General features: G+C 42.4%; 1 protein-coding gene across 2 annotated transcripts in view; it reads right to left on the bottom strand.

The window, feature by feature from the left end:
• ntrk3b (neurotrophic tyrosine kinase, receptor, type 3b) overlaps nt 1-12,551 on the bottom strand; it is a 161,211-nt gene that overhangs the window by 32,372 nt on the left and 116,288 nt on the right. For both annotated transcript variants that reach the window (XM_086107540.1, XM_086107541.1), the window contains one exon: nt 1,580-1,768. In XM_086107540.1, the coding sequence (XP_085963666.1) occupies nt 1,580-1,768 (189 nt within the window). The remainder of the gene's footprint in view (nt 1-1,579; nt 1,769-12,551) is intronic.

Raw genomic sequence — 12,551 nt, 5'->3', positions numbered from 1 at the left:
ACATTCATATTCAGCGCAGTCAGAAACAGTCGGGAGCTATTTTGTTTTCCTGGCCAGCGACTGGAAAAGCGGAGGCCATTATGACCTTGCGATGAGTTCTGGACTTTTAATATGATGCACTTCCGAAACAAAAAAAAAAAAGTAAAAAAGTATCGCTTCAAGAAAAAAAAAAGTTGCGAGAATGTGGTCATATTTTTCCAAGATAAAAAGTTGTACAGTGGAGAGAAAAAATATACAGTGCATCATATACAAGTGTGAGAGAAAAACTAAATCATTAGTTTTTTCCAACCGTCCATCCATTTTCAACACCGCTGATCCTGAAGATTTTGGGTGAAAGGCAGACTACACCTTGAACTGATCGCCAGTCAGTCACAGGGTAAATAGGGAAAAAAAAAAGCAAAAGAAAAAAGTGAGAGCTCAAAATGAAGTTGAAAGATTTAAAAAAACATGTTTGTACTTTCAAGGAAAAGGATATGTTTTAGAAAAAAAAATCTAAGGTTTTTAAAAAAAAGACATTTTAAGGAAAATTGCAAGTTTAAAAGACAAAATTGTCTTTCGAGAAAAAAGGAGCATATTCTCAAGAAAAAAAATGTTGGAATTAATCGGATTATTTATTTTATTTTTTCAGAAAAAAAGACGTAACTAGCCAAGAATAAATTTGTCCATAATAATATTTTTGAGAAAAAAGTCATTACGAGAAAAAAAATGATATTGCAGGGCGAGCCTCCTGAGAGTAAGGAACACATTCATCTGAGGATAATAAATAAATATATATATTTTTTCCCCACAGGGTGAGTATCATGAGGGTAAGCAACACTTTCGTATTCAGCGCAGACAAAAACAGTCGGGAGCCATTTTGTTATCTCAGCCGCACTGGTGAAAAAGCAGTGGTCACTATGACCTTGTGATGGGTTTAGGATTCAGAACATCACGCAGCCACTCTTCTTCTGAGGTCTGCGTACCATCCAAATGTACCTCGCATCCTGTGAGCGACTTCCACGTGCAGGTGGAAGTTTCATCGGAGTGTCATTTATTCATTAGCTGGCAATCAGACGCTGCGTGCGCGGCATGCAATGTCATAAATCAGCCGACGAGCGGCCATTAACAATTCATGCCATTCATAATACATAAGAGCCCTCATTTATTTATCACCACTAAATGGGATTTCCTTCCATCGCCTTCCGTTCCCGCTCGAGAACGCGCGTCGCCGCCTGACCGACAGCCATTTTGGGAGCGAGCCAAAAAGACAAGTCCACAACACGCCCGTACTTTGTTCGTCGGGTTTCGAGCGAATGGGGGCTCGACGCGATGGCTGCTAATTAGGCCTTAAAGTGATCTGAGTTGATTCTGTATGAAGAAGGCTGCCAGATGCTCGCGCCGCATGGCTCTGCACAATAGATGACAACACATTATGGCAAGGGCCTCAGGGGTCTCAGTGTGTCTCGTTGGAAAGATAAACAGCAAATTACAGCAGAAGTGCACCTTGGGACTTGACGGTTGTCCATATCAGTTCGTGGACACTTTTTAAAAACAACTCTGAGAAAGTAGGGATGGGTTAGGGTCATCATTGTGTACTCACGGGTGGCTGGCTTGTTGCAGTTGTGTCCGTGTCGGAAATATTGCGGGTTCTCCACCACGGGGATGCGAGTCATCCCGATGACGACGGCGTCCGGTCCCGCGTCCAGCGTGCACGGCGTGATAATCCCGTGGTTGACATGGTGAAGAGGGCTGGCTGAGTCTTCCTCGCCGCTGATCACTGCCACCGGACCTGAAACCAGATGGGATTTGCCATTGGTGAGAACATAATGGGAGCGCATTTTTGAGGATTTATTTTCTTTTTGAAAGATGTTTAGTCACAGGGAAATGTATTATTGGAGAGAAAAGATGTCTTATTTTTCAGAGAAAAAAAACCCTTACAATATGAGAATAATATTTTTGAAAGGAAAAACCAAAAATGTATATTTTCACAAAAAAATTGTAAAAGACCCCCCAAAAATATTGGTTTTACAAAAAAAGTGTCAAAGAAAAAGGTATCTCATCTTTTGAGAAAAAAAAAAGTATTAGATCTTTTCCCCCCCAAAAGCGTGTACCTACTATAAGTATGTGTTTGTTCCCTCGCTTTGACACGTAGAAAACAGGCACGCATACAGGAAGTCAACAGTGGCGGAGTGGTGACAGTCGATCTGTTTACCCACAATGCCGAGTGCTTCCATCACAAGGCGGCAAATAGCTAATCAAGGGCAAGTGACATCCAATAATAGACTTCAGCCTGGGAATGGGGAGCGGAGGTGGGATGTTACGCGAAAGCCGCAATTTATTCAGGACAGCTGTGTCGCCGTTGCTGTCGTCTGCGCTTTCATATCGGAGCACTCACTTTATTATGGATGCGAGCAACGCATCGGCTCGGACAAATTGCCAAGCGCAGTAGGGAGCCACGTCGCTGGGTTTTTATTTTTTTTGGGCCCATTCTCTCAAAATAAATCCTTTTCCAGAAGCGGACTCCTTGTTTGTCCAAAACACTCCCGAGTTATCATTTTATGGTACCAAAAAAAAAGTAAAACGACTAATTGACCATGTTGTGCTGAGTTTGAATTTTATGCAGTTATTTGTTGCCATGGTGCACCAATGAAAACTCAAATTCTTCACAAGTTAGCCTCAATCTGACTAAATCTCAAGATCACGTTTTACCCTAGAAATGGGCATCATGATCATAAAAAAGCTGCTTCAATTCAACGTGGTAGAACTTCCTGTTTTGTTTTGTTTTTTCTTCCCCCCCCCATATGGCTTCTTGGGAATTTTTTGTGGGTCAACCCATAATAGACGTGCCTTACCTGCCTACCTAGTTTACCTATTGACCTACAAACAACATCTTTGTTCCTTTCTACCTACCTACAATAACAACCCACCTACTGACTGACCACTGATATGAAATATTGACCACTGTACTGCTTACCTCACCTGCGATCTATTTACCAAACCCATATATCTATCCAAAGAACCTACAAGCTACCCGGATTCCAAATTTATGCATGTTACTTACCTACAGTATCTACAGCACCACCATATCGGCCAACCTACTTAATGAATGACCTGCTGTTAGGTTATGCTGTATACTTTCTATTTCTATTTAACTTGTATTTGTATGAAGTGAAGATTAGGCTCACATCATTTTACTTGAGCTCAGTGGTGTCTCTGAGAAAAATAGGACCAAAAGGATGGTATTTTTGAGTGTTCCTTCTCCTCTGGGATGCCAAAAACCTCCGCTGAGCGAGCACTTATTGGAAAGCACACAAAAAGACCCAACTGCACAACAGTGCACAACAAACAACCATGGCTTCAAAAATCCCTCACACGCGCCCACACATGGAGGAAGTCCACAATGCCGGGATGGCAAAAAAGAGAAGGAAAAAAAAAAGGACCCCCCCCAAAAAATGGTACCTCTGTCTGGTTAATAGGACACATGAAATGGAATGAAAAACCATCTGATCAGACTCCTGAGGCGGATCGATGATGGCTGTGCTCCAAAAGCACACACACACACACGCACGCAAACGCACGTTGCTTTTCTGCAGACTACAAAAGAAAAATCAGATCTCTCGGATTTGAGACCAATGTAAGAATAGCGTTTTTCTTAGGTGTGTGATGGAAAAAGCCATACCCACGAGTACGTATATACTGTAACTCCAATGGACTACACAACTACCCTAAAGGGCCAATGCAGAGTCAGCGTGTTTTACAATTCACAAAACTGCAGACCCAACTATGGAGACATCAAAGGTAGTTGCTAAATCCAAGGCAAAGCAACTTTAGTTATTCGATAGAGTATTGCACATTTCATACACACGCTAGGTCAACGTCACTACAATTACAACATTTATAAACAAAGGTGGTAAAGACATTTAAAAGCAAAGCCCAGAAATAACAGTAGCATATTAAAAACGGATCATCGAGTGCAAGAACAGGATTTTGGAGAGTGTAAGCATTTCAAAAATGCTTACACTAATATAAATCAACGGTAGAGCATAGTTTTGTGTTTTAATTGGATTACAAGCAGTTCAATTTGGGGCTGACTTCAATACTGTTGGCATCTTATTTCATATGTGTGCAGCATAACCGCTAAATGCTGCTTCACCATATTTGTTTTGAAATCCGGGCTCGCCTAACTGAATCAAGTCTGCAGATCTGTTACTCGTTACGAGCTTGACCAACTTTACTACCCATTCTACTGTATGTATCTACCTACAACCCACCTAACATATCTAGTCATATAAATATGAGCGGCTGAAATGTTTACTCCCCAAGTAACTCATTCCTTTCTTAAGTACACCCCGCCCCTCCAAAACATTTTGCACCACCTCTGTCGCACCATTCCTAACAAAACTATGCTAATGTGGACTCTGACGGTGGCAAAGGACCAGATTGCTGCATGATGTTTAAAGATGAGCCTCCGGCCTGGCTTTCTAATACATTTCCCCGCGCTAGCCTCCTTCCATTTGTCTTCGAGAATGATGCCACTCTGGCAAAGATCGCTCACAACTCCCCCGGCAGACGGTAGACTCGGGACGGCATTCGTCAATGTTCCCTCGCCTGTAATGTGCGATGGCGGCGATCGCGGCCAGCGGCATTTTCGCCAAAGTGTTTTATGTTTATGTAAGGCGCCCACCTCAGGTGCATTAGCTAATTCGCCCAGATCGATTGATCAGGGGTGACATCAGCATCATCGCCGCCACCCAGATGCCACGGTAATTTACTACCAACACCCCCCGCCCAGATTCAAAATAGTCTCTTTCATTACGCCGCTGTCAGCGCATCGCTGAGATAGATCGCAGAGCTTAAAGGCAACGCCGTGCTGCAACTCAGCCACTCCCCCCAAAAACTTTTGTGTTTATGCCAGTGGTAAGCGTGGATCCACCCAAACACACGAGGCAACAAGTAGGAGAACTACTCACCTCAAATAGATGGCTTGTTATTTTCGTTACGGGGAATGTTTTGGTTTAGACCTTAAGAACCGAACCATACCGCTGAGCCTTCAATAAGTGATTCTGAATTATTTTCTGCTTCGCCTCCTACTGGAAAAAGAAAACATTTCGCCACCATAACAACCCACCGCAACTCCAAGTGGTGGCATTTTTCTCTATACGTGATATGATGTTTCTATATGATCTCAATTTTACCTACTTCAGCACACAGCAGCCACAGAAATGTACACGTGTCATTAGATTGTAAATTATAATTTGAAAAAAACAGAAGGACAATTGTCTATAATTGAATGAACCGGATAAATAAAAATCTCATGAGCAAAAAAATATAAGAAAGCAAACAAGTGCTGTATTGCAAATTTAAATTTGCCAATATAATGAATGCATCATTTCAAATTATTGCAAATAAAATTGCAATTGCAATATTGAGGGGGAGGGTCGCAATGTGATTGTTTTATAAAACCTCTCAGCCCCAACGCCGACACGAATTCTTAACGGTTACCCCTGCCACTGTTCTACAACACCAACATTAACCTCGAACCCAAACCCAACCTAATCCAACTTAACTCCTTTATCATGAATTTAACTTAAACTTTTTTTTCTCTTTAACCAATCCATGTCAAGTGTCGACCTAATACATAACACATGCAGTTTCACGCTTCTGGCATTTTAACATCCGGTTTAAACCACTGGTGTGTTGGGTTACTACTTTGCCTTCCTGTCTTAACTTTGCATATTCAGGCTCTTTATTTGGCATTTGGAAACTCAAGAAGGGAACAATTAATTCCGCCTCTCATTCCATTGCATTATTGATGGGTACTAAGAATAAAAAGAACACACGAATAGAAACCTCTAATGAACGCTACTTAAACATTCCATTGTAAGGCTGAAATGTTTTCTCTCGACAAATCAATGGCGAGCAGCGTGTGTGCATGCCCGGCCGGGACTTTCTGCACTTGAGTAAATAAATACAAAGTGGCAAGAAAACAGTCCAAACCTCAAAGTCCTGCTTGTGACCTTCTAGACCAGCTCGACTGAAATGATTTTCCCCGCACTTTGTGGAGGGTGAGGACACACACAGTGGAAGAATCCATCAAATAAACGCAAAGCTCCTTTTTTAATATTTCTTAACATCTCCGAGAATTTTGCACAAAGGCCCATGGCAAAATTTTGACGAGAGCAAGCGGCATCTACGAAGACGAGGATAAAAAAAAAAAAAGAAATAAACTTGACAAAGGTCTATTGAGTGACATTTAGTTGAATATGAACAGCCGGAACGACCCCATAGAAAGTTTGAAAGAAAAATCCAATAAGAAGTGAACAACTATGTATACTTAATGTGGCGCGCAACCGACATTTTTCCTTTTTACAGCACTCTTTAGGTTTTCCTCCCCCCTTTGTTTTATCACTCTCATTTTACTTTTGACTGATTCTTTTATATTCTTTAGATTAAAATGACTACTTCGCCGCGCAGGCGTGTCTCCGCTTCCAAAATGGACGATGAAGGTGATTCTCGGGACACACACACACAGACAAAAAAAAAAAAAAAAATCCCTGTGGTGTGAAATAAATTTTGCAGAGCGCGATTGCTTCCGTTCCACCTCCTTGTGGTAATTATCACACAGATTCCCTTTCAAAGGTAGTTAATTAGGACTGGATTTAACTGGAGGACACGAACAAGAGAACACAGGAAGGATAACTCACAGAGAGGCTTCTCATTAATGACGGACGGGAGCCCAATTAAGTTCACGTGTGGCGAGGTGGTAGAAAAAAAAAACACGAGTAGGGGGGCTTGATCATCACGGGGACTGATCAAAGAAACCTCATCACCCTCATAATCAGCACCAGCCACTGACACTGCCACGCCCGTGGAAATGAAGTCAACAGAGAAGAACTCAATCTTCGTTTGCTATTGACTAGAGAACGGGGCAACTGAGGATGTTCGTGTGCATTTTGCAACCTGCGATAAAAAGCATATACTGTGTCCTCCATAAATATTGGCACCCCTGGTTAAGGTGTGAACGGCCTAAAAATTAATTCAGTTTTTATTGCAAAAGCATACTCTCATACTGAAAAATGTCGAAATGGTTCACAAGACTCAAGGTCCCACATTGGCATTTCAGTCCCCAGACCCCCCCCCCCCCCCAAAATGCAGAGGGGGCTAAAGAAAAAAAAAGCCAAGCCGCTGGATTGTTTCTCTAGTTTGTGCAAAGTGGAATGGTCAGATGTCCCTTTTTCTGTCTTCTCCCATCTAGTGAAACAATTTTGGTGAAGATGAGGTGCTGTTTTGCTGGTAAAAGCTTGCTCAAAGTATTAACAGCAGGGCTGATAGTCATTGTGGAACATATGATGGGCTGCCAAAGAATTCTTCTTGAATGTGGGATGTGTTTCCACTGAATAAATTACTCTTGAATTAAAGGTCAAATTGTCCTCTATTTTTTATTTTATTTTGTCTTATATTGTTTTGAGAAAAAAATCAATATTGATGGAGTGTGCTGTATATTCCAAATAAGCAACAAACAGCAATTTCAAAAAAATGAAAAAATAAAAATGCAACCATAATGTAAAACATTAAACCAATTTGAATTCATCTGTATTTTTAAATGAACACATAGATTTAAAAAGGTAACATGAAATACGGCATTGCAAAAGTATGAAAATCCATCCATCCATTTTATGAGCCGCTTTATCCTCACAAGGGTCGCGGGGCTGCTGGAGCCTATCCCAGCCGTATTTGGGCAGTAGGCGGGGGACACCCTGAACCGGTTGCCAGCCAATTGCAGGGCACATAGAGACGAACAACCATCCGCGCTCACACTCACACCTAGGGACAATTCAGATCAGCTTGCCATTCATGTTTTGGCAATGTGGGAGATAACCGGAGTACCCGGAGAAAACCCACGCAGGCACAGGGAGCAAACTCCACACAGGAAGGCCGGCGCTGGAATTAAACCTGCGCGAACCATTGTACCACCGGGCCGCCACGGTATGAAAATATCCTCAAAAATGTCATTAAGATTTCCCCCCCAAAAAGTGTCATCAAATACAGTAAGAACATGAGAGTGTTTTTCAAATTAAATAGCTGAGAATAAAACACAAAAAGTAGCACAATAATATAATTTAAAAAATATGATCAATCGGTAATAACATGCGCAAATGGAACATACATGAAGTGTAGAACAAATTATCTTTTGTTATAGTTTTTTGGGAGAAGCATTCCATTTTTTCCTGATGGTTTGGTGACGTACGGAGTAAAAATGAGTTCGACAGCCAACAAATATTCATGTACTGACACGAGAGGTCCGAATAAAATAAAAATGAGGTTCGATATGATGAAGCTCACTCACTCAGGTTTATTTTTAAAAAGCTCTGCATATTTTTCTCCAAAGTGGAAACCGTAGCGGAAGACGTTGTATACTGCATTACATTATTGTAAATTTCCCCAGTGTGGGACAAATAAAGGATATCTTATTATACTGCTCGGTACAATCTCTCAGTTCTTGGTGCATCTGCAACTGGTTTGGCAGTGAAAGGGTCACAATAGTAGCACAATTAGGGCACTTAATTACCAGATGCCACCACTGTGTGAAGATGCCTGCCGGTTACGCGTTAGCCTCTTCACCTCTCGGAGAAGATGAAAATAACTAAGCTGACACATGGCGTCACTCAACTTCTCACTGAACAGCCGCCCGCAACGGACCACCCCCGCATGTCCTTTCCGGTTTGATGCCGCTGACCTACTACTGCGGGACAGCTGATATTTATCGTCCTGCGCAACGTGGACGACTGGAGATTTATGCTCGGTGCGTTCCCGCGGCATTACGGACGCCAACAATACGGCGGCGAGGCAGGCAAGACGGCCTTTGAAAACGTCCCATATATCCGTTGTCAGAAGCGAGGCCGCCGCGCGTGTCCTCTACCACAATGAACATCCACAGTGGCACAGGGACTGAATATAGCGAAAGTGAGTCATAAATGAGGATGTTTTTCCACAATTTCAAAGAAATACAGTGTAATCTGCATTTCCTTTCACAGTTTTTCATCAGTGCTACTGGAAGGGTGCACGTAGGACCAACCACATCCCAACCAAATGTACGACAAAAATGAGATTTTGAATCCGGTCAATATACATGCACATGTGCATAACACATGCCCTTAATAGATGTCATTTTTGATTGCATATGCATAAAAGATCCACTTTCTTGACCCAGCAACTACAGATTTGAATCAAACAACAAAGTATCCACATACAGCTCAAAACCGCTGAACAAGAAACCAACTAATTTTTTGACTCACTCAAATTAGTAATACAATATTTATAAGGTGCTATATTTGTCCTGAATATAATTCCAAATGTGAGAAAAAATAAATAAAATACTAGGCACATGACACTGGTGAGGATAAGTGGATTAGAAAATGGATGGATGGATGGATGGATGGATTATTTTCAACTGGAATTACATTTGGGCTTTTGACTAAACCGCTCTGAAATCATCATTTGTATTTTCACTAACGGAGGCAATACTTCATCATCGAATATATAATACTGTACATCATATTTAATTTCACACTTTCCTGGCGGTCAGACACCAAAGACCCTTCAGACATCCAAACATTTCCGCGTCAGTTAAAACATTGTTGAAATACTCACACAAGCTTTCAGTGTGGTGCCACGTTGTGCCGCACCATACCAGACGACATTGAGAGTCTACTGAGAGAGATGCAGAATACCGAAAAGCAAGAACAGGAGGCAGGGAATGTCCTCAATTTACTCCCATTGACTGATGTAATCTTACTTGGTTGTGCACAAAGCAGAGAAACTACATGCCTGTGTGCAGTGTACGCGTTCAAGTCACTGTCGCTTGAAGTTCGATACTGACCGCAACATCTTTGCGAACGTCTGTACGCCCGTATTATATGTTAGCATTCAGCTAACAGGTATTTGTTAAACTCAATGATATGGATTTGTCGAACGTGACGGTTCTTAAACATAATGTGCTTAATTTTCTTTTATGTGCCAGTTTTACAGTAAACCATATATGGGCTCTCTACATTGTAGATCTATTGCAGGTACATCTAGAACGGGGGTCGACAACCGCGCAGCTCCAGAGCCTCATGCGGCTCTTTAGCGCCGCTCTAGTAGCCTCCCGGAGCTTTTTGAAAAATGTCTGCCGTTATGGCTGTTGCTCATTATGGCATTCGTGTGCGGTAACGAGTTGATCACGGGAGGTTGGTTGATCGAAAAAGTAGATCTTCGGTCAAAAACATTTAATCATGAAGGCTCATTGTGTATTTGTAGCCAATTTAGTCATTTTGATAGTAATCTAATGTAGATACATACAGCATTTATTGCCTTCATTGTAAGGCTTATATAAGGCTTTTAATTTTTTGTAGCTTTGGCTTTGGGGGGGGGGGGGGGGGTTGTCCAATATGGCTCTTTCAACATTTTGGGTTGCCGACCCCTGACCTAGAACCACAATAAATGTGGGTTATTTGTACACAAGCTAGTAAAAAAAGCAACTTTTCTATGGTGTGTCACCTCAAAAGTAGAATTAATGCCTCCAGGAAAAGGACCGAACAACAAAGACATGCTGTATTTTCTTTATGTATCTTTAACACCAAAACCAAAGATGTGTAAAACCCCACCTGCTGTATTCCAAATTGACAAAGAGCTGAGCCACTCAACATTCTTTTCGTCACAGCGAAAAGTGATTGAGAAAATTCCATTGTGGCATTGCTACACAAACCCATTTGGATCATAAAGATGTGCGCACACACACGAGACTTCATTTATCATCACCGCACTGGAATGGCCAACGATTACCTCGATGCCGGCTTGCATGTAAATATCGCTTACATTAGCGCGGCAACTCGACACTCGCACGTTGGAATGCTAAACGTCGTGGCGGCAGAGGGACATTGTCACTGGTCGGTGGCGGCGAGAGGAAGATAGGATAATGCCCGTGGAACATGAGGCGACATTGAAAGCGCTCAAAAGAGGCAGCGGCAAAACCTCAGCGCCGTGTCGCGTATAAATATTTATGGCTGACTGACTGACAGCTACTGCATTGTGCTCCCGGGAGACATCATGTTTTCACATTGTGCGCAGACAACACAAACACTCACTGCAGACGTGAGCAGAGCGCCAACCAGCGTGCAAAATTCCGATTTTTGAGCAAAAAAAAAAAAAAACCCCACGAAAATCTCACAAGCCACGGTCCCAGCATGAGCCAGTTTAGTGAGGATGCTCAAGCCAACATCCTCAGGACCTAAAATTTGCCTTTCAAGTCACAGGGATCAGAGTTTAAGCCGGCATGTATTCCAAAACAACAACAAGCCACAACACCAGAAGAAAATACACACAGGAGATTGCCGTCACACCCGTATGAAATGCTGTGAGGCCTCGTGGGACACAAACACGATATTCTTTCTTTTTTTTAACGGATTGAGAATGAGAATTAACGTGGACAATGAGCCGCATGCTGCATCACCACTAAAAGCAGTGCGACTCGGACATTACATCAGTGTTAAGCGACACGGTTTTATTGTTCATGCGACAAACAATCCAAGTACAATTGTTTACAACGTCCCAAACAGTAAGACGACATTGTCACCACAAACGTCGTCATGTTAAGATTTTCTTGTTAGTTAATTTTAAAAACAAACAGACAATAGGTGACAGCTACTCAGAACGAGCCAACAACTTGTTAAACCACTTGCTGCTTCACCCTTTTGAGCAGTCACACTGTTCCCTCACTTGGCAGTGTTACTCTTGACCGTTTTTGGTGCTTTCAGGTTGGGTTGAAAAACAGTTTCAATTGTCACCAGCAAATTACTTGGCGACAAGAAAAACTGTTGGCAACCATGTTTTGGAAAAATCATTGGACAACATACAATTGGACACAATTTGGAATGTAGCATACGAGAATAACGTCATCAGCGGACCGCAAGCTGCTTCACTATTCCAAACAGCAAGGCTCTAGTATCACCATCCGCGTTGCCATTTGTCATCACGTTAAAATAAGATCACCTGTTTTTTTTTTTCTTCTTACAATTACAATTGTTTCCTGCCACTCAGAACATGACGCATAATCTTGGCCAATGAACCACATGCTGCTTGACCATCTCAATCAGTAAGACTCTTGCGACTCATCCAAGCCACGCTTGATATTTAATGTAACAGAGTAACCTTGGAAACACCCGCTTGACTTGCTTAGCGTTCCTCAGATGGCGTGTCGGTGACCCTTCCGATTGGCTCAGGGAGAGAGCGTAAAGGAAGGAAGCAAGGCGTGCACGTGGAGGTCAATGTAATTGTATTTACACATCCGAGCAGCGCACACCAAGATACAGTAAATCACCCTTCACACTCCTCTGCCTCGATGCTTCTATTTCGCATTCGTCACGCTCAACCGCAGCACGAGCGGGAACAGGGGAGCAAGCTTTGATGGCGGTAAAAGTAGACCTCGCCACACACAAAGAGATGCCTTTCTAATGTATTCCACACTGGTAAGAAAAGAGAGTGTTTGTGTGTGGAAGGAGGCGGGGGGCGGATCGTGCACCTCCCTTTGATGG

The sequence above is a fragment of the Hippocampus guttulatus genome, chromosome 3 (genome assembly GCF_054856545.1).
Source record: "Hippocampus guttulatus isolate MCC_2025c chromosome 3, RoL_Hgut_1.0, whole genome shotgun sequence".
NCBI lineage: Eukaryota > Metazoa > Chordata > Actinopteri > Syngnathiformes > Syngnathidae > Hippocampus > Hippocampus guttulatus.
This window is presented reverse-complemented; position numbering and strand designations above follow the sequence as displayed.